Below are 23,345 nucleotides of genomic sequence, written 5' to 3' on the forward strand. Positions count from 1 at the left end.
GTGTGGGGGGGGTCTAAAAATAGCCATGGTGCCAGGGAAGGGGTAGGAAAATAGTGTTGGGGCTGTGCTGGGAACTGTACAGGAGTTTGGGACAGTTAAAACAGTCTAAAAGTGATCAACCCCATCTATGGCAGTTTGGGGAGTGTTTCTCAAAGCCCTATGCTGCTGAATGCCACTGAAGCCCTGTGTCCATAGGCTGGATCCAGCCAAAGGGCTGTAAGTTGCTGACCTGCCCTATTTTTTTCCCTGCTATCCACCATCTCTGGTATATCTAAACCAATAGAAACATCTCTAAATTTCTGTTTAATAGCTATATACAGATTCATCTTCCAAGAATTAGTTTAGTCCCTTTTTGAATCTGGCTATGTTATTTGTCATTAACATCTCCTGTGGCAATGAGTTCCAGAAGTTAACTACATTCTGTATAAAAAACTTTTTCTTGTTAGTTTTAAACCTGTTCTAATTTCAGTGGGTGCCCTCACATGGTTGTTTTTTGGGACTTTCTCATTAATAACAACCTCAAATTGCAAAGCATATGACACAATAATTAGAAGCGTCAGTAACATTATGTTTCACTGGTGTCTGTGGTAGTTGAGCTGGAGTCTCAATGCATTAAAAATAAATCGTTTTGAATGAAAAAGTGAATAAAAATGTCAAATTGGTTTTACTTGGACCATATATAGCGTGCTTGCTATGTCAGCTCTTTTTCATCCCCTAAAGTAACATTATTGTTCAAAAGTTTTATCTAAGGCATTTCTCCAAAAGGAGAAATTAGGTTGGGATTTTAGACTCTTGTAGAACCCAAGTGTAGGTTCTTATGACCCAGTACTAGTGTTGGGATACCCAGTCCCACACTACAGTACTGTGTGTAACAGTGTTCATTTTCTAAATGTTGTCTTAAAGATTAAACTGATTTTATTCCACGAATGGAAGATTCTTAAGAATTAGTATAAAATATCCCCTGGGTATAGGAAACAAAAGATCTATGTACAGTTTCTAATTGCATTTTAGATGTACTGGTTCCCTCATTACCTGTGATGGAAACTAAAAATACAGTCATGACAGATAACATTTGTCTGGTTGATCTAAGCATCTGCAGTTCTAATGTGGGATCTTTGCAGTCTGATGCTGACGTTCCTAATTTTCATCTCTTACATTTGTGTTGACTTGACTATCTCCTGTCCAGCGTGACTGGCATACTATGGAAAGGCTCCTTTGTCTACCTACTAGTCTTGGTAGGGTATATATTAATGTAAGTCAGTAGGCCCACTGAATTGTCTTGGGTAGAATAGTGTGTTCTGTAACCTACAACAGTTTTGATTACCAGAATGTCATCAATCTCCTCTTCTTTCTCTACATGCTGATCTGCCTCCCAAACATCTTTCTCCTCAGTTGTCTTCCCAAACAGCAACCACGTGTGCTCGCATTCCAAGCTGATCTCCATGATAAAATACTTCGTACCATAAAGGAAGCTGGTTCAGAAATAAGCTTTTCCTGAATAAGCTGATAATTTGGCAGATGAGGTAGATGAGGCTTTCTTCAGCCAACTAGCACAAGTTTTCAGATCACAGGCCCTGGTTCTCATGAGGGACTTCAGTCTCCCTGATATTTGCTGGGAGGGCAATACAGCAATGCACAAGCAATCTAGGAAGCTTTTGGAGAGCGCTGAAGACAACTTCCTGATGCAGGTGTTAGAGAGACCAACTGGGGGCCGTGCTCTTCTTGCCTGCTGCTCATACACAGGGAAGAATTGGTGGGAAATGTAGAAGTAGATGGTAACATGGGCAGCAGTGACTACAAGATGATTGAGTTCAAGGTCCTGACCCCTCCCTGACAAAAGGAAGAAAAGAGAGCAGCATAGTATGGACTCTGGACTTCAGAAAAATAGCCCTTGACTCCCTCACAGAACTGATGGGAAGGCCAGTCTGAGAGGGGAAAGGAGTCCAGGAGAGCTGGTTGTATTTTAAAGAAACTTTACTGAGGGCACTGTTAAGCATGGCTTAACAGAGAACTCTTTGGTGATCTTGAACACAAAAAGAAAGCTTACAAGAAGTGGAAGCTTGGACAGATGACACTGGTGGGAGTATATTGCTCAAGCTTGCATGGATGAAATCAGGGAAGAAAAACCCAATTGGAGTTGCATCTAGGAAGGAATGTAAATGATAACAAGAAGGGTTTCTACAAGTATGTTAGCAACAGGAGGGTGATCGGGGAAAACGTTGGGTCCCTTACTGAATGGAGGAGGCAGCCTAGTGACAGATGATGAGGAAGAGGTTGAAGTACTCAATTCCTTTTTTACCTTGGTCTTCACAGACAAGGTCAGCTGCACCAGGCAGCACAGTTTGGGGAGAAGGTGAGCAGCTCTCAGTGGTGAAAGAACACGTTAGGGACTATTTAGAAAAGCTGGATGTGTACAGGTCCATGGGACCAGATGCAATGCATCCATGGATGCTGAGGGAGTTGGCTGATGTGACACGTGTGCTGCTGACAATTATCTTTGAAAACTTGTGGTGATTGGGGAAGGTTCGGGATGTTTGGAAAAGAACAAATATAGTCTTCCCTGAAGAAAGGGAAGAAGAGAGGATCCAGGGAACTACAGACCAATCAGCCTCACCTCAGTTCCTGGAAAAATCATGCAGCAGGTCCTCAAGGGATCCTTTTCTAAGCATGTGTAGGGAGAAGTAAGTAATCAGGAACAGGTCAGTATGGATACACCAAGGATAAATCATGCCTGACCAACCTGATTGCCTTGTGTGATGAGATGACTGGCTCTTTGGTTGCAGGGAAAGCGGTGGACATGATGTACCTTGACCTTAGCATGGATTTTGATACAGTCTCCCACAACGTTCTCACAAGCAAGCTAAGGAAATGCAGGTTGAATAAATGGACTGTAAGGTGGATAGAAAGCTATCTGGATCATCGGGCTAAACAAGTAGTTATCAATGACTTGAGGTCTAATTTGAAGCTGGTCTCAAGTGGAGTGCCCCAGTGGTCATTTCTGGGGCCGGTTTTGTTTAATATTTTCATTAACAATCTGGAACAGGGATGAGCAAAATACAGCCTGCGGGCTGAATTCGGCCTGACAGGCAATTCTATCCAGACTGGAGGGCCCCGAAAAAATTTAGCAAATTTATATTTATCTGCTTCTGGATGCCTGTCAAAGATGACAGGAGCCAGGGACAGTAAGACCCAGCGGAAGCCAGTCACAGGACACAGGAGCAAGGCCGTCCCCACTCCCACCCCCACCCATTCCCCAACTGGAAGCCTTTGCTTGCCACTGCTTTCACTGCTTCACTGCCCACCTGCCGGCTCCTCCAGTACCACGTGGCCCTAGCTGCATCGCCAGACTGTGGGAGCACAAGGCTTGCACCAGTACCCCGGGGCTGGGAGTGGGAGGGCGCTTGTGTTCACGCACATGTGCAGTGAGAGGGACAGCATGTGTTCACGGGGCAAGTCCCACATGTATGCCCTACCATACATGTGCATCTATACCCCGCCTCGCACTGCCATGTACCCAGACCCCACATCCCCACCCCTTCACACACCTCAGCCACCTTCCCCCACACACAGCCTCCCACAAACCCCATACCCACCCACACGCCACATGTCCACACACATACCCACATACTTCCTCACTCCACCCCATACCTATCCACCCCCACACACACCTACACCCTCCCGCACACTCCCACAACTCCTCACAAACCTATACCCACCCCACCACACACACACACCCACAATATACAAGAGTAAGACTTCATTTTAAGCTTTCGTGCAATCACCTCCATGTACACTACATAAACGCATGTAAATCTGGACAAAAATATTTTTTGAAATCAAATTAGTGTTGCAGATGTTTGATTTTTAGAATATAACTTGGCATTTTTCTGGTTCTGAGATGGCAAAACACCTTGCTGAAAGGAATATTTCCGAGGGGAAGGGGAGGGACTTCTGGTGGCAAATGTTAGGGGGTAGGACTTATGGTCACAAGATGGTGACCAGAGGGTGGGGGTACCTGTCAAGGGGTAGAGCTACCCATGCGCCCCTCAACAGCTTGCCAAAACTTGGTAAGTGGCCCTCCTCCCGAAATAATTGCCTGCCTGTGATCTGGAAGATGGGATGGATTGCACCCTAAGCAAATTCGTGGGTGTCACCAAGCTGGGGGGAGTAGTGGATACACTGGAGGGTAGGGCCAGGATTCAGATTGACCTAAACAGATTGGAGGATTGGGCCAAAAGAAATCTCATAAGGTTCAACAAGGACAAGTTCAGAGTCCTGCACTTAACATAAAATAGTCCCATGCACCAGTACAGACTGGGGGCTGACTGGCTGGGCAGCAGCTCTGCAGAAAAGGATGTGGGGGTTAAAGTGGATAATAAGCCGAATATAAGCCAACAGCATGTCCTTTTCGCCAAACAGACTAACAGCATACTGAGCTGCATTAGTAGGAGCATTGCCAGCAGATCGAGGGAAGTAATTATGCCCCTCTATTCTGCACTGGTGAAGCCACATCTGGAGTTCTGTGTTCAGTTTTGGGCCCCCTGCTACAAAAAGGATGCGGACAAATTGGGGGGAGGCCAGCAGAGGGCAATGAAAATGGTTTGGGGGTGGAGGCACATGACTTACAAGAAGAGGCTGAGGGAACAGGGGTTATTTAGCCTGCAGAAGAGAAGACTGAGAGGGGGTTTGATAGCAGCCTCTAACTACCTGAAGGGTGGTTAAGGATGGAGCTAGACTGTTCTCAGTGGTGGCAGATGACAGAACAAGGAGCAGTGGTCTCAAGTTTAAGCAAGGGAAGTTTAGGTTGGATATTAGGAAAAACTTTCTCATTAAATTAATTGGCCTAAAGAGGGTGGTGAAGCACTGGAACAGGTTACTGAGAGAGATGGTAGAATCTCCATCTTTGGAGGTTTTTAATGCCTGGCTCGATTAAAGCCCTATCTGGAATGATCTATTTGGGGATGGTCCTGCTTTCAGTAGTGGGTTTAACTACATGACCTCCTGAGGTCCCTTCCAATCCTAATTTTCTATGATTCTATAATTTAAATAATTGGGGGAGAAAGAAATGCAACAAAAGCCGTGTTACCTGGCACTTTAGCAACTAGAAAGCTCCACTAACTGGCATCTGTCAATATGAATCTTCCTTAGAAGGGATGTAGCAAAAGCGAAACCAGAAGTTTCACTTCTGGTTCTCCACCCCGAGCCGAGTCCTACTTCTTCCTTATGGACCATTGCCCGGGGCAAAGCAGCCTGTGTGGGGGCCCTCCCCCCCCGGTCTCCCAGCACACTGACGCCAGGGAGTGAAAGCCCTGGTGCACTGGACGTGGCATATTTGATTAACTGGCATCCCCCATTCCCGGGGGATGCTGGATAACAGAGCTTTTACTGTATTTCTTTCTTTACTCACATCGAGTAGGTGAGAAACATAACTGAAGTGAATGTATGGAACAAGCATAGTTAAGGCAGCATCAGGGGGTTCCATGCAGACATAATGACCACAATTTTAAGCAGAACATTCTCCGAGTAGGGAAAAACAGCACAGGTACTGCTGTTTTGTGGACAAGGGACCTCTTGCTGCTTGAGAGAGAGTTTTAGACGTAATACATTTGCTTCTAGCAGAAGCTCGTTTCTTCAGGTATCATTCAGTATCATTTAATACTTTCAGAAGAGAGTCTACTAAGAAAGGCATCCTCTTTCTTCCTATAGATTTCTACCATTCTGGACATGATGCAGCATGAGGTTTAAAAATGTATGAACAGCAGGTAGATTTAATGGGTGGTGTTATACACAGGCTCATATTTTATTTAATTCTACTAAATCTGCAGCGAGTTCTTACTAAACACTCAGGAGTGATTTTGTTTGTTTGTTTGTTTTCATTGTTCTTTTTTCAGCTGTTTACAGTGTTTTTTAAATTTCCCCATAAGCCAAACATAACTTGGAGTATGGGCTTGGCAACCTTCTTCCAGCTATTTTTAATGTAGCTTAGTTCAAAAAATGTATTTTAGACTTTTATTATAATCAAAAACATCATTACATTGTATTATAATTCAGTTGTTGAAGTGGGTTTGCACAAATATTTCAAAGTCATGTGTTTCCATGCAATGACCAGGTCTAGAAAAGTTCAACCCCAAAGCATGGAAACATTTTGCATTTTTTGCAAGTATATAAAATCTGGGTCCTAGTAGGCCTGTTTTTTAAATGTTAATTGCCATCTAGCAGTTACTACAGACGGTTGCTGTTATAAACATATTGAGACAGATTCTGTTTTTTCATTACACTGGTTTTAATCTGCACTAACTCGACTGACATCTCGGTGTTTTCCAACTAATTAAGTGAATGCAATCTTCTACTTAAGCAGCGTAAATGACATCAGAATCTGACCCTTGTATATAGGGAAATATCACCCTCAGAAGAACAGTTGCATTTAAGTTTGGCAGCTGTTAGAATGACACCAGTGATGCTACAAAACTACTTATGATAGGAAATTTTTCTACCATGTATGCTTCAGCAAGACCATTTGAGTAGACATAATATCCTGTAGTTACCAAAGGATGTTTAAGGGCCAGATTTTTCTTTGCATTATAATCACTCCTCACTGCATAACTAGCAGTTAGCAGTCTTCTAGTCATAAGGAGGATTCCACTGGTGGCACTGGATTGTACTGGTGGGAGCCAGTGCAATAACTCATGCCACAACCATTTATGGCCAACAGTGTAAACCAGGAGGCTAGAATAATGACCCTGGGTAGGCGGACTATTGGACCCAGCTACCACCATTGGTTGTATGCATGGTGGCATGAGGAAAAGCCCCACATCAGCAGGCTGCTGTTACCATGGGCCAGATCCAGCCCATAGAATGTAGGTTACCGCCCTCCTGATGTAGGCAATGTGGCTAGAGGGAAGAGGAGCTGTTGCTTGCCGCTTGCCTGCACTGTTGTGATTTGCTGCTCTATTGGACCAGTTGGCAGTTGATAGTGGTCAAAGTAATCTTTAGTACAGATAATACAAAACTGGAGGAGCAGGGAGAAGGTCAAAGCATTCTGTATGCATCACATCTTTACCTTCACATCTCCAACAATGCCTACATATATGCTGTTGCTCAACTGCATCCAAGCATATAGCAGTCAGTACTTTTTCGAGGAAACAAGTGCTATGAAAATGCCATTTAACTGAAAGCTATCTCTACGAGCACAGTATCCACCTGCACACACACCTCTTAACTCCCACCACACACTTGCACATGCACACATTCTGGGGTACTAATTTAGACCTGCCCTGGAGGAATAGGAACATAGATGAAGGAGGAAGAACCTTCAGGATAATTGACTCTAACCTCTACTTTCACAGGCAGTAGAATCATTTTCATATATTTATTGAATTTCATTTAAAACTAGCTATGTTTTTGCTCCTAGTATTTTGATTAGTGAGATTCTGGAAGAGCTTTAATGGTTGAAAACATTTTTTCAATATCCAATCTAAGTTTATCCATACTCAGATTATTGAATGACAAGTGCAGAATGAGATCTTTCTTTCAGCACCTGAATGACCTCTGTAACCCCACTTAACTAAGCAGATCTGTCAGCCCAAAGCTAAATAAGTAATGTCACTATTTCTGCTTCATAGTTTCACCTTGGGAGACCAAGTAAATCTCAAGAGAAAGTTAAAAATGGGGATTTTTACCTTGAGGGTATAAATTGAACAAACGAAAACATTCAAAATACTTATGCCCTTGAGTATGGCCCTCATGCTTCTACACTGAAATGGAGTGACTTCATATATTTTTATCTAAGCAGGTCAGGGCTGCTTTGGTCTTTGGTAAGATCATCAAATGACTGATACTGTTCTTGAGATCCACTTCAGTGGAAGATGTAGGGAATATAGGTTTAATTCTTTTATTCAAACTCAGTAAATGGTTTGGGACAATTAATTTCCAATTGTTTCCCAGTAGAGCAGATTTACTTGTATATTAATGAGGCACAGGTGTTAGGCCCCTGGTGTCTGCATGCCTGGGAGGCATATTTAGGTTGTTTATCTAGTCAGCCATAGGTACTGCAAGGTACTCAAGCTTGCCTTTAACAGTTTATACAGTGAGGGTTTTTAATTTTTTTATTTTTTTTTAAATTTGCTAGCACCTGTTAAAATTTTAAAACTGATCATGTAGAAAAAAGTAGAAGTGATTTCAATAGTAAATAGCACTAAATGTTAAAGAAAGTCATCCTCTATTATGCTTAACTGCCCAGCTTGAAAGTAAGAAGAAAAGAAGGTTCATTTAAGCAAATATGTCATGTGAGGAACTAATACAGTCAATGGTGTACTTTTCTATTGCATATTTTTGGAATAGGTATTTCTTTGTCTACGGCTGAAACATGAATGTGCTTATATTAATATTCATTTTTCTTGTTTATTCACTGAACTGCAGTACCAACATTTTAGAGGAAATGGAATAGCCTCCATAGACATTATGAATTTCAGTAGCTGGCATAATTATAGCGATCTACATATTCATTAAATCCAGAGAAGAAATGTGTCCAAAAAGACAGCCATGCGTTTAGAAATGGTACACAACTAAATATATACATTAAAAAGTTCCTTTCCTCTGCTTATCCAAAATTACTTAGTGTGATATAGCCCTTAAATCAGCTGAGGCTTTTATTTTTTAGGTGTTCATTCCTTTTTTTCCCCCCCTTTCATGTAGTAAAGAATGGGAAGAACTATTTGTAAACAACAATTACTTGGCAACAATACGGCTGAAGGGGATTAATGGGCAGCTGAGAAGCAGCAGGTTCCGTAGTGTTTGCTGGAAGGTAAGAAGAGAAAATATTTATTTACAGTTTGTGGTTGCAATATATCAACACATTACCTGATGCGCTGAAAGATTATTGATGCGAAGAATCACTGAATTTTCCAAGAGACTTCATCCCAATGTTTTTCTGTCCATTTTTATAATTCATAGGGCATTTACTAATCATATTGAGTTGCCTTATAGCTGAATTGCTGGTGATAGTGAAGAATTCCTATGAAAGAGCATCTTTGTGTTGAATTACATTTCATTTGAATGTAAAATTCATTGCAATGTAACTGTGTCTCCTGTCACTGTTTTTACACTGAAATGATGTGTTGAGATTAAAGGGGAAGTTTTGGTCATAGTTCATATTATAATGATTAACTTGCGCTTTTTGAAAACCTATCCGCTCCTTCTCCACAATAAGCAGTTGAGATGCCTCCTATTGATATGTGAATGAAAGGCTCTCATACCTTGAAAGACTCATACCATGGCTCTCTTGTAATGACTTGAATAAGAAAGAAATCAGGCTAATGTAGTTCTGTAAGACAGTAAAGGCCCTCTAAAGCCTCTCTTTCTCTTGGGCAAAATAGATAATAGGGATTGGAGTCCTAAAGCAGTATGTTGCAAAGCAATCAGGCCCTTCTTTCTTTTTCACTAGGGTAGGATTGAAAATTTCTGATAAAAGAGAGCATCTTTCTAAATAGTCTTTCTGTGTGTGACCATGATAACTTAAGTCACTTCACTTGAATTGGAATTTTTCCTGCTTCCCATTACTAGAAGGACCTACAAAAAAAAAATTAAGATACACTGCATAAGTATTAAAAAAAAAAACAAAACAAAAAAAACCAAACAAACAAAAAAAGAGGATGAGAAACTGAATGTATAGTGTGGTGCCAGTTTGTGCGTAAATGGATGTTTCTTTTTTGCAGTTTCATTGATTTTAAATATGTTGCATAATTTCCATTCATGGTCTGCTTACAACTCCTCTTGTGTATTTTTAATTTGGTCTCTTCCTGTATTCTTTGTCTGATTGGGAAACTGAATCTGAATTGGCCAGAGCCTCAGCTGTGGTAAATTGTCATAGCTCTATTGTTGTCAATGAAGCTGTGGCTATTTATACTAATCAAACATGTTGCATCTTCGAACTTTTACCATTTCTAGCTTCTCAGCTATTGGAACTTAAAAGTACATACTTTCAGGTTTTAGGCTTCTGGCACGTGCTTGTTTAAAGGCGCAATGGGGTCTGATCCGAACAGTCATGCCTCCTGCCATGCCAGACACGCATGGCAGGAGGCTCTCCCTGCACTGACAAGTTGAAAGCTGGGTGCCTGATTGCAGGGCTGACAGTTGGCTGATTGTCAGTTAATTTCGGCTGATTGTCAGTCCTGACTAGACAGTCCCATTTGAGACCCAGGGCTATCTGGAAACTGGGGCCAACAAATAGCTGATTATTGGCCCTAACTCCAGGCAGCTATGGCCAGGCTGCCCAGTGGTGGGAAGCAGAAGCTGCCTCCATTCAGTTCTTTAAGCCCTGCAGCTAGCAGCTCTGGCTGAGCTGCACAGTGCAATGGAGCAGAGGCTCCTGTCAGCTGCAACTGCCCTGCATCGGGTTTAAGGCCTCCAGTGGGAGAAGCCCCCCAGTCCCCTTCACTGTCGCATCTCCCCCTCTTCTCCAACCAGGAAGGGAGAGTGAGCTGATTGTCCGTGTCAGTTTCAGGACAACATGGGAACTGGTTGGAGACTCCATTACAGTTTCAGAATGGGGGGAGCTGTCAACCAACCCTTGCAATCAGGTATCAAACTATACACCAGTAACCCTGACCTGTTCATTTTAGGCATGATAAAAGCCAACCACAAATAATTATTACACATTTTGTGGAATAATTTGTGGCTGGTTTTGCATTTTGTCACCATGAATTGCCTGAATGTGAGGCTGGGTTGCTATTTAAGACGCGATTAACAGGTTAATTGTGTCTTAAGTGTAACATCTGCCAAGGGCCTCGGTTCTGTCAATTTCAGATGTAGATTCTGATTTTGTTAAATCACGTCCCTAAAATGGTTTAGACTCTCCTATAGGACTTACTTGAAAAGTTGCATTAAATTGGTTAAACTTCTTACATGCATGTTTTGATTTATTGACAGCTGTTTCTAAATGTTCTACCCCAAGATAAATGTCAGTGGATAGGTAAAACTTCAAACTTAAGAACATCATATAACAAGATTAAAGAGATAGTAAGTATAACCAAACATTTTTCTACACCTGGATATTGGTATAGTACTTCTAAAATTAGAACCTGAAAATAGAAACCTTGGTTTTTTTATTTTTTTTCCCCCCAGCATATAACAAACCCTCGAAAAGCTGGGCAGCAAGACCTGATTATCAACAATCCACTTTCACAGGATGAGGGGGTAAGATGAACTGCAGTGCCACAAAAATTCTGCCAAACAAGCAACAAAAATTTCCTGGTTTGCTTCATCAGATTGGTAATAACAGGGAAAATTAAATAGATGTATTGTAGTATTGTTCTGTAGATTGTCAGAAGGAGTTGCTATTGAGCATCTGGAAGTGTTTCTCCTTTTTTATTGGTATGCTGCCTATTCAGCGCACACAGTTATAGGTACCTTGCTGTGCCTGTCCTGAGTTACGTTTTCATGAGTGAGGACTATTTCTGGGGGTTTTGCTCAAGTTGCAATCTGACAGTTATAACTAGGATATTAGTAAATTTAACTGAGAAAAGGAAAGCTACTAGTCTTAAGGGGACAGTGTCAAACATTTTAATCCTGTTATGCTTGCAGTGCACTAATATAAATTAAATAAGAATTTTTTCTTTACAAGTTTTATGTTCCTGCAGTTGGCAAACTTTTTTTCCCCCTCCTTTGAAAATGGTCATGAATTGTTTACAGGGTGGGGAGAGGATGGGATTTTTTTTTAAACTGTATTAGCTGTTCTTTGCCAGGTGGTATAGTCAGCTACTGCCACTGTGTTCTGAAAGCTAAGTAAATGAAAGAACTGCTATGGATTTTGCTCCTCTTAAGTTCTGATCAATGCGTCAAGGCACCATGCTCCTCCAGGGAGAGCTGACTCTACACTCCGCTTTCCTCAACAGTACAGCAATCTCGTAATATCCATTTCAGTCCTGCAAAGGGAAAAAGGAGCAGTTTTCATTTAGATTAGCCTTTGCAGGGACCCAGTAAACAGGGCAAAGAAGTGATGGGGTAGCACAAGCACAGCTACAGAATGACTGAAGTTGACTCAAATTAGATTTAATTTTAGGATTGGTTAGTTTGCTGTATTTCTGCCTTTCTGCTCCTGATATGAGAACTTCCTTTTAAAATGATCAATACCAATTTGAACAGGATGTATTTTTCATTGTGGGTGTTCAATTGTTATACATTCCCAACTTAATTTACCTCTGCCAGGGCAAAGAAGCTCAATTGCAAATAATTGGCCAGTGTGCAATTTAAGCCAATTTATAATTAATTTTTAAGTATATAGAAGCAATGTGGTCTAGTGGATTGAGCATAGGGATAGAAGCCAGGAATTTATAAATTTAATCCCTGCTCAACACACTGACTTGCTGTGATGCCTTGGGCCACTCACTAATCTGTCTTTCTCATCTGTAAAATAATGATAATACCTACCTTCCAGGAATGTTGTGGATTAATTGGTTAATATTTGTAAAGTACTTTGCAAGGATATAATGCAAGTCTGAAGTATATCGTATTTTTTATTTAATACAATTATTTTTACTTATTTCAGAGTCTTTGGAACAAATTTTTCCAGGATAAAGAGCTTCGAGCAATGATTGAGCAAGATGTGACAAGAACGTATGTAGCTCTTTCAGAAAAAAATTATTACAGTTTAAACTTTTTTTTACATTGTATGCACAACATCATGTTTTCTTTGTCTAAGATGATATAGCGTAATACAAGGGTGCTAAGAATACATGAACATGCAAGCACATACACAATATATAAAGAGAAGTCTGTCTTTGACTCTGTCTTTGAGAGAAAGCAGAAAATATTCTTGAATTAAATGTTATACTGTAAGGATTTGTTGGTATCATTGAAGTGAAACTCTTCTCAATTAAGATTTAGGAAATATTATATTAAATTTAAAATACAGTTTTCTGTAGGAAACAAAAAGAAAAGAGAAATTGACAGGTCTTTTGACTAAATTATGTTCATAATAAAAGATTGAACAGATGATTTTCTGTAATTCTTAACACTTATTCAATCAATAATAGAAAAGCAGTGTGTAATTAGTTAGAAAATGTCATTCATCTAGAGAAGTTTAGCATTTCTATTTTTATGCATCACTTTTCTAGTATTGTCACAGATGCCTTTTAAAAAAATTGCCCTGCTATCACTAAGTATCTTTTTATCTCCTTGGCCTCAAGTCATTCCTGTTTAGGAACTTATTTGTGTTAGAACACTCACTTCCTGAAAATATTTTCCCAGAGTTAGAACACTGACTTTAATATGTGTAAAACAATTACATTTAATTACAGCTTTGTTAAACATGTACCCTGGTCCTGTACTGGATTGCATACATTCTTTTATGTTTTAAACAAAGACAGTGGTGGTCATACTCTTAAAATTCATTTACAATATTAATTTACAAAGTAAATCAAATTCACTTACGATAAACAAAAATTTAAAAGGAAGTAAAGGTCACTGATAATTTTGTGGAATATCTTGAGCATCCATATTTGGACCGATTTATCAAATGCATTATGCCTTTGGATTTATAATAGAACCCGAGTATGATTTCATGTACATTTTCATGGATGGTATTTCTTTTGTTTGTAAATGGGAACAGTTCAGCATGTTCTAATATTAAAATATATACATACATAAATTGTAAAAGGGAAATGAAAATTGATATCGTATTAGTTTGGGACAGTTGTTAAAAAGAATGCAAGACCCAGACTATTGTTCCTCTGGTCTAGTTAACTGTCCAGGTAGCAAAATAATTTTGGATAAAGAATATTTTGCTTGTATGTAATTATCCAAAATGGCGTCTACTTCCAGCAATAATGGGGAATACCAGAAGTCATCAGTATAATTGTCACAGTAACATTAATTTGCCTATATTGCACAGCTTATGTACTGAGGTTGTATACATTTTGTAGCATAATTATTCACAAAATATGTTGTTCATGTGTAATGTGGGCAAGTTAATATTTCAGTGAAAATATATTTTACATGTCTTTACTTGGGTTTCAACATACTTTATTTAATACTTAATATTACTTAATAAATATTTAATATTTATTTTCCTATTAAAAAACATCCCTTTAAAAAAATAGTAGTTAAACTTGTCAGTTCTGTTTGTTAAGGTACATCAGCTAGAAGTTGAAGCAGTTTTGGAAAAAGTGTACTAAACTTGCCAACTTCTGTGTGTTAAAAGTGTGTGTGTGTGTGCGCGCGCGTGCGTGTTTCTCCTTCTTCCTAGGTAAAACGGCCTTACAATCAACAGAATTAACTAACTAACTTGATATATCGGTGAGATAGTGATACTAGCTCCACAAAGTATCATCAGCAACAGTAGGAAAAAATTATTTTGTGTAATCTTTTACCTAGAGCAAATCAGTTTTAACTAGTGCAACAATAATCGGCTTTAAATTATTGTACAGAAATATGATTTTTAATTTGATGGAGCTTTAAATAGTCCTAATATTTTACTATCAAAATTTAAATAAATGAATTGAATAGGGAGTTGAATTCACACATTTTGCTACCATTGTAATTAGCTGAAAATATTTTTCTGAAAATCTGGATTAACCCAGTAGCTCCCCATCTAGAAGGGCAGCAGGAAAATATACCTGCACTTTGTCTTTTTCATCTGTTATGCTGGTTTCAGAATCGTCCGCCAAGAGGGAATGTCACATTGTAAGCATGGTTTCATTAGTCCCTGCTATAGTCTTAGCACTTATTCTGTATAATAAGAACCAGTTTTTTAAACCACTTAATATTTTTGCCTGTTACATCAAACAAAGTTCCTATTCTGCAATAAAAACTATTTGTAAGTAAAGTATTGATGTCATTGTTAAGTAATTATGTTGTTAGTGATCAACACATCTAAAATAATGATGTTTCTTTTTTCATCATCCAGCAGCTGAGACATATCAAAATGGATTTTTCCTTCAGCTTCCCAACAACATTCACTTCTGAGCTGTAACCATGTTCAGATCATTTGTCTCCAAATAAGAAGCCTTTCAGAAGGCCGTGGCTAAGAGAAACTGGGTGGTTATAATGAAAGTTCTGGCCTAACTTTAATTATATATAGAAGCCAATACCAGGCTACCAGTATAATACTATGTTCTATTATTCTCCTAAAAGAGAAACTCCTATCTGAATATGCACAATGGTTACATGCAGTAGACTTGAGAACATTGTGATTAATTACTGTCATTCAGTAAATACACTAAAGAACAATACTGTTATTATCTTCTAATAACAAAAAAATATAGAAACTAAAGCACAATTTTAGAAGTTCTCCCCAGACCTGTCTTTGAAACCAGTAGTGTTGCATAAGATGCAGAAGTTTTATTTTATTGTTATAAAATGTGTACAAATTCCTTTGTGAAGAAGCATTGACGTTCTGAGTCTGAACTGCTAGTCCTTCTCACTAGCCTCGATTCTTTTCTTTTAAGCTATGAATTGAACTAAAATTTACCAATCTTAATTCCCTGTACCCAAACCAGTTCCTAAATAGAGCGGGGGGGTGGGGGGGGAGGGGGCAGCATCAGTCCTCCAGTGCCTTCTCCCTCTGAGTACCTGGCATCCTAGTTGGTGAAAACACCTACTATCCTACCCCAGTAATATCAAGATAACTAAAGGGAAGTTGTGCAAGGTGAAGGTGTGAGCTGAAGCTCAGTAAAGCTCAGCGAGACCTTACCCTCACTCTGACATCTACCTTGTTCCACTGTCTATAACTTTGCACTCTCCCCATTGCTGTTTGTGATAGGTAAATTATCTGAGGTCTGGGGCCCCTCTTCCCTCCTTTGAATAGATAAAGTTCAGTATTCAGGATTTACATCTCTGGAACTGTCTTTCTCAACAACACCGAGTCATTCCATTATAACCTGTTCCCAATATCCTTTTTTGTGGGGAGAGTATCCCCTCACCACTGAAAAATTCTTTTGAGGATGCCTAGATGTTCATTTCTTACCAACTCCCCACAGTCTTTTGGTTGTTTCCATATCCATGGGGAGAGGGAAATAGTTTCTTTCTCCCTTTCCACACCCCCTTTCCAGTTCTTTAAAAAGCAGCAGGATTGTCTGCTGCTCAGGTGGCTTGTACTCTGTGTTTAGCTTTTATTAGCCATGCTGCTGAAGTAGATCTATCCACTACGCAGTTGGGTTATATCAGTGAAAAGAAAAAAATGGGTAGTTTCAGAACACCCTGAAATGACTTTTACAGTAGCCATTTATTCACGCTAGTCTTTACTTTTAGACACAATAATCTTCAGTGCACATTCTACTAACTGCAGTAAAACATGATCATCAATAGCTGATTTTCATGTGGTCCTTCCCTGGCATTAAGTTAGATTTATTACCCTAGCATTTTCTTAAAATGGTTCCTACTCTTCTGGATGTGGGGACACTACACTTTTAAAACAGCTTCTAATTGCACAGTAACATTCTTTGTAACATTCTTTCTGAACTGATAGTTCCCTCTTAACCTTCATGATCACTAGCTTTTTGCATTTGCCATAATGAACACTTAAGCTGTCTTATTCATGGATTTGTTATTTTTCTTCCTAAATCCTCATGGATAGCTGTGTATTTTCAAATTTTATTTGTTAGTTTCTCTTCCCTAAACTACACAGGACAGGCCTGAATAATAGTCCTTCATAAATAATCTTTTCAAAATCCTAAATTATGCTGATTGCCATCTGCTGTACTGTACCTTTTCAGTTTCTGCTGCGTCCTTCCTTTATAGTAATGTGATTACTGCAAGTGCATACAAGTTTCCAAATGCTGGTATACCTCTTTCAGATGCCAGAAAAATGTTGTGCTCTTCATACCAGGACTCTTGTCAGGATTTTTGCTGACATCATATTCATGTCCCCTAACTCTGTGCTTTGATATTTAATCCTTTTGATTTTTTTTTTATAATTAAACTTTCATTACCATTGTGACGAATGCACAGTGCTGTTTATTCTAAGGATTTTATTCAAATTCTCATCATACTTAGTGTTTTTCTTAGGGTATGTCTATACTGTAGATTGCAGTGTAGATAGTGATACTGAAGCTAATTTTAAGTGAGCTAGCCCTGCCCAGAAGCAGCCCAACAATAACAGCACAGAATTCACTGTGGGCTAATTTAACCTGCCATGTAGGAGAAAAATTAGCCTGTACTGATCTCTGTGTTGGTTTGAGTAGATTACTTTTGGTACCCATGTTAGCTCAGGTATCTCCACAGAACACTAAAACCTGTACACTAGGGATATACCCAGAACCTGAACAGCTTGCACCATGTGAATATGAAAGAAGCTCAGTTTCATTTTTAAGGAAATTTCTATCTCTAAATGTGGTGGAAGAAAGCATGAAACTGATATAAATGGCTCAGAAAAGTTTCAGAAAAACCAAAGGTACATGAAATGAACTCAAAATGTGTTTTAAAAAAATCTCATGATTTGTTATTCTTTATTATGCAGGGTTGGCAATATGATATCTATTTTGCAGCTGGTTAACCTGAGGCACAGTGTTGCCCATGGTTGCACGGTAAGGCTCAACAAGACTGACTTAAAACTAGACATAGGAGCCAAGTGTCCTGTGCTCTCCACTGCATCATATGCCCTATAAATTTTACTATTTACACGAGGCTTTTAGTTTTTTGAATTGTTATAATCTGTGGTGTAGTAGTACGTAGAGGTCCCATTGCGCTATAATTGTATCCGCAATCACCCATGTATTTTTCTCCAGGAAATAGTTCTTGTGTTTCCTTTTAAACAGGGTTCTCTTATTATTTTAGGTCTTTACTCTTCCACTGGATGTTTGGACATTCCCTAATTTTTTCATTAAAAAAAGACTTAAATTACTCTCTTTACAAAATAAGTCTTAAAAATGTGTTGTACCACATCTGTTCCGGGAGCCACATCCCCAGGGCCTTCTTTCCTCATTAATATCTTTGAGGGAACAGGATCACGCTATGCTTATCCTAAAATGCATTAAAAATATTATTTGGTTTTCTGGTAAAAATATATGTTCACCTAAATTTTAAGGTATTTTTAAAGAGGTAACTTCACCCCTTCACACTATCCCATTTTTAATCTAACCCAAGCAGAAGCAATTCCATGAATACTTGTAGCATGATAATCCTGACAAGTTATACAGTGTTATCATTTATAAGAAGAAAATGCCATATTTGAATAGCTACAAGAAAATAGCAACTGTTGTTTATGTTTTCAGATTCCTAGAGATGGACAGTTAATACACATGAATGACTGATTTTGTGTTCACCCATCCTATGTAATATATCCCATATGTTTGCCTGTGCACAAATAACTGGGTTTCATATATGTGCCTTTTCACACATGAAAACTTAAATACAAGGGAGCCCTTGAAAATTGTCAGGCTGTGCTGCATTTATTTTAAACAGTAGGGAACATGGAAGAAAATACCAGAAATCATTCTGTTATCAAGTAACACTGCAATTCTTCTGAGTACCCTTTCAAAATAGTTCTCTTCCTTCTTCTCCAATCCTCCCCTTTTATTTGTATTATTTTCTGTGTTAACATTTCATATGGTCACTCATGCAAGTCTACTCTCAGTTTCAGGCTGTTTTGTTTGTGTACTGATTTATAGAGAGACATCTTGTATAAATTCACTTTAGTGCATTTTCTTTGTTTGTCTGTCTGTCTGTCACTCAAGCAAGGAACAGATTACACAATCATGAACTGTTTGCAACTAGCTACACAATAATATTTACATTGTTCTAGTTCTTGATGCTTGTGCAGCAGCATTTTTCCCAACTTCTTGGCATCTTGAATTTCCTATTCCTTAACATTTTTAATATATCTCAAGTTCATTTTCTTGGGTAATAAAATATTACGGTATTATATAGGACTGCCTGCCCTTTGTGAACATGTAGGCTGGAGACAGAAATTACACATAAACCAGTATAAGTGATCAGAAACCAGTTCAAATCTGCAGCATAACAGAAGTTTAGTGCACATAATCTGCTTTTAAAATAGCCAAAACCAGTTTAAGATAAACCTGGATGGATAGAGCATCAGACTTAACTGATTTAGGTTAAATCAGTTTATTGAACTTCTGTCCCCAATTCAAGTTAACTCACTGTCCCTCATCTCTTCTGCAAACCACCCCACCCTGTGGGGTAGGTGGACTAACCCTGGCCCAACATGTCTGCTGTAGCTGATCAGGGAGGTGTGCTCTGGTACCCCCTAGCTTCTGGCCTGGGCCAGTGCAGGCCTATGGCTACATTTCTGGAATCAAAAGTGAATGTCTGTTCACTTGCTTATTTGTTTCGTCTATGCAGCTTAGATTAACCTGCGAAGATTGAATCGAGTTAGCTTCAGGCTATTAGACTGTCTATACTTAGCAGTAGAGCCTAATCATCCTTCACCATAGAAAGTTTTAGTAGATGTAGTATGTACAGGATCTTGTTAAATCCCAAGTAGTTCAGGACTTTGTCATCTCATTGTGAGTACAGTTCCCATTAGCACATGATTAGGTCCTAGAATTTTGTGCAACTTAGGCTATTTTAAGACATTTTAATGGCTTAATGACACTTATTAAAGTATCCTTGTAAAATTACCCTAATTATTTTTTTATATTGAACAAAATACTGACACATATATCAGTAATCAAAGTGATATACAGGAAATACAATTAGAAATTATATAAACTAGCTAATGTACCAGAGCAGCTATACCCTTTATAAGGGCTTCTTCTGCCACTTTTTATGTTGGAAAACATGGCCATCAGGACTGGATACTGATTTTGAAACTGAACAGTAGTCCTGATACACCAGTTATGGTTGACAACCTAAAGCAAATGCAAGGAATGCAAGAATATATGTCCTATACAAGTCATTGGTAATCATTTGAGACCTGGGGCTGGGGCAGCACGGGTGTTAAGGCACACACAATTGACATCCCAGAGATCCTAAATTTGAGGACATGGCAGACATGCTAACAGTGCGGCCCTGTTATTCCAATGAATCTGCGAATTCTGCTAAATACCTTGTCACAAGGGCACTAAAAAAGAAGGATAGGATTTGAGACCTATATTATTTGTCTAAAATTTTCCCAGATATCAAAATCAAATGTTTGAATGATTCATAGTCTCTTCAATTATAACTCCTTATTTGTAGAAATATTCTTAGGCTCTCTTGAATCCATTATGCAGGACCAGTTAATTGGTGGGTTGTTGGAACCAGGCTGTAAGTGGGAATGTGGTCACGTACCACTGCACCATTTTAAAGGAAACAGTTCTCTTGTTCCCTGTTCCTGCTTTAGCAGCTGCTTCAGCTACTGCCACCTATTCTGCATATCTTTGTTGCTTGCTTAATGTCAAGCAGCACTGTAATGAGACATCCTATATATGCTATACCCCAGACAGGAGTTAATGTGAAGAGGGCATTAGCTGTGTTTGTCTGAAGTCAGGCAGAAGATGGAGCAGAGTGACACCTTACAGACCTAATTAATTCAGACAAGCATAAGCTTTCATAAGCAGCAGCTTACTTCATCATATCCTTGGCATTCAGAGATGCTTTGATGAAGTAAGCTGTTGCTTATGAAAGCTTATGCCTCTGAGTTAGTTACTCTGTAAGATGCCACTGTACCCCGCCTTCTGGAGGTAATATAGCCATGATTTGCTGTGCTACACAGAAGCCATGCTTCAGCAGAATTCAGTGCCAAGTGGGGAAAGGTTTTCCTTATAGAAAATGCCAAATGAACCCATATTTTGCACAGCTGGGGAAAATGATCTTATGTGAAAGATGTCTCTCTCTGACTAGATACTCTAGGGGTGAACCTGCACAAATAACTATGGTAGAACAAGTCACTCACAGGCACAGTGTCTGCTGCAGCACTTGGAGCCGGGGTAGAGCAAACCTGGGCTGGCCAGGGTCCCAGGTGGTCCGCCCCAGGCTTCGAGTGGCTGCAGCTGATGATGGAGGGGCTGGCTAGGGCATGACTGCTGAAGTGCAGGGCTGGACAGCAGCAGTCCCCCTGTACTTCAGCTCCCTCTTGCCCCAGCCAGCCCCTGTCACCGTTTACATGTGCATTTCAGTGTACGTAAGTACTCCGCCATAAGGTAGTACTTTCCTCAACAGTACTGTCTTATGTCACCGTTAATTTATTGGCCACACCCTAATACTGGTGCATATGTGGATGATGACACTTTGCTGTGGAGCTAATTGGGCTACTCTGTAGTAAAGCACACATGTAGATGCACCCTAGGAGAATCCCATTTTCAGTGGATTGGTCACCTGCAAAAAATGGCAATCAGAATGATCTACCTGTCACTTGCTTCATTGTAGTGATGGCTAGCCTATCAAAGGATGTTATCCACTTAAGGAGAACTAACAATTGGCATTTATTATAATATTGAAAAGTATATGGTTCAGAATGTTGTTTGCAAGACAAATATAGCATTTAAAAATATTGTTCTGTAACAACCGCAAAAGGATAATGAAGAACAGCTATAAAGTCTTACCTAGAACTGCTTGTAGAAGCCCAGGTGTATATCTAAATCAGGTGCCTGAGAAAGTCTTTGTGAGCTTTTGTTGTTTACTTCAGTAGAATTTTTTTTTTCTTTTTTAGATTTCCTGAAATGCAGTATTTCCAGCAAGAGAATGTGAGAAAAATTCTTACAGATGTTCTGTTCTGTTATGCTAGAGAAAATGAGCAGTTGCTTTATAAACAGGTAATGAAAATATCGTACAGGTGGCATCCATTGACTCAACATTTTCTATGCAGCTTGACAAATGATTGAACAATAATGTAGGTTTTATTGTATCCAAAGTTGTATCATAATGCTAAAGCAATCAAAGAGCTGCTTGTCAGTTTCATGGTAAGGAAAGTAAACTCATTCAAGCGCATATGCTTCCCCCCTCATAAGACATTCCCTCAAAACCTTCTTCTATAAGGCTGCTAAACCTTACCTTCCAACTTTTTTGAATAAGGCTTTTGTATAAACAGCTTCTCTTCAGGCTCTAGCCCAAGCCCATTTATCTATGCTTAGATAAATACTGAATATATATTTCCTGCAGTTTATAAGTATGGTAAGTAACTGGTTCAGATTTAGGCAAAATCAAATTGTTTCAAATCATATGTAACATTTCAAGTTATTCTGTGGTTTCTTCAGCATGATAGACAACTTTTTGTTTGAGTTTGATCCTTGGCAGATTCTGTAGTACCAAAATAAAATACAGTATACAGGATGTTTCTGAAACATTTACTTTTTCACCAGTAGGGTTGCTAATATCAGTTCCACAGCATTACCAGATACTAAAATCCCTGCATCTTACTTTTAAAATTAGTGAAAGATCATATTTCATTCAGTTGAAAAATTCATTTGTTGTGTGATACAATCTCAGTTAATTCCATGTGTACACCAAAGTTTTTTAAATGAACGTAAACTTTAAAACAAGTTGCTCCAGCAAGACTAATGTATATTGAAAGAGAATCATAGACATAAGTATATTTGTGTGTTTCCAATTAACATTGCACACTGTTTTGAAACTAAGGACTAAGAAACTAAGTAATATAGTATGTGTGGACAAGAGTAAGCTGTAGAACAACTGTAATTAGAAAAAAGATTCAGAAAAAATGCAGTCTTTCAATAAATTTACAAATATTTTTAATAGACCACATGCTTTAAAATGTGTTCTACAGCTACCCCTTTCCTGACCCAGGAAATTGCATCTCATGGAAGAGACCAGCACACCTGATTTTGAAATAGCAGTAGCTTACCAAAATTCTCTGATAGATGATATTGAAAAATCAAGTGTATAGTTATCAAAAGTAGCAACTCTCGATTAGTTAACTATTTTTTTTATTTTTAATGGATGTGAGTAGACACTAACCTTATATCAGAAAGAAGAAAAAATAAAAGATCAGGAAGATCAGTATATTTCAAGGCACGGCTATAAAAAAAAAAACGTTTTAGAAGTACTTAGCTGCCTCATTTCTAGTGTATATAAACCAGAATACTTGTGATGGGGAAATGGAAGAATGCATTCTAGCTAATTTGGTCTATTATTTATTGAACAAGAAATATTATTTTATTCTTTGATATGACTTAAAAGAACTTAATTACCCCCTGCTTATGTTTAAAATCCTGTAGATTCCTTGCAGAGAAATAATACCTTGCTACATAAGGATTGAATATTTAGCCAGATCAAATTTAAAAAAAAAAACCCCTCTAAGTTTCATCACAAGCTGTTAAAGCTATTATTTTGTACTAGGTGACACCCCGTTTAACATAGACCATATTGTTAATAGTTATGGGATTTTATTGAATTAATGAGACTGTTATCATGTAGTAGAATGTCTTGCTGAGTTAATTGAAACTGCAGAG

The 23,345-nt window shown here is 38.8% G+C and overlaps 1 protein-coding gene across 7 annotated transcripts in view; it reads left to right on the forward strand.

The window, feature by feature from the left end:
- The window catches only part of TBC1D5 (TBC1 domain family member 5), a 519,218-nt gene that overhangs the window by 292,525 nt on the left and 203,348 nt on the right, over positions 1 to 23,345 (forward strand). For all 7 annotated transcript variants that reach the window (XM_014517945.2, XM_014517952.2, XM_025198935.1 and 4 more), the window contains 5 exons: positions 8,695 to 8,803; positions 10,927 to 11,016; positions 11,122 to 11,193; positions 12,545 to 12,612; positions 21,587 to 21,689. In XM_014517945.2, the coding sequence (XP_014373431.1) occupies positions 8,695 to 8,803; positions 10,927 to 11,016; positions 11,122 to 11,193; positions 12,545 to 12,612; positions 21,587 to 21,689 (442 nt within the window). The remainder of the gene's footprint in view (positions 1 to 8,694; positions 8,804 to 10,926; positions 11,017 to 11,121; positions 11,194 to 12,544; positions 12,613 to 21,586; positions 21,690 to 23,345) is intronic.

Source organism: Alligator sinensis, unplaced genomic scaffold (assembly GCF_000455745.1).
Source record: "Alligator sinensis unplaced genomic scaffold, ASM45574v1 scaffold29_1, whole genome shotgun sequence".
NCBI lineage: Eukaryota > Metazoa > Chordata > Crocodylia > Alligatoridae > Alligator > Alligator sinensis.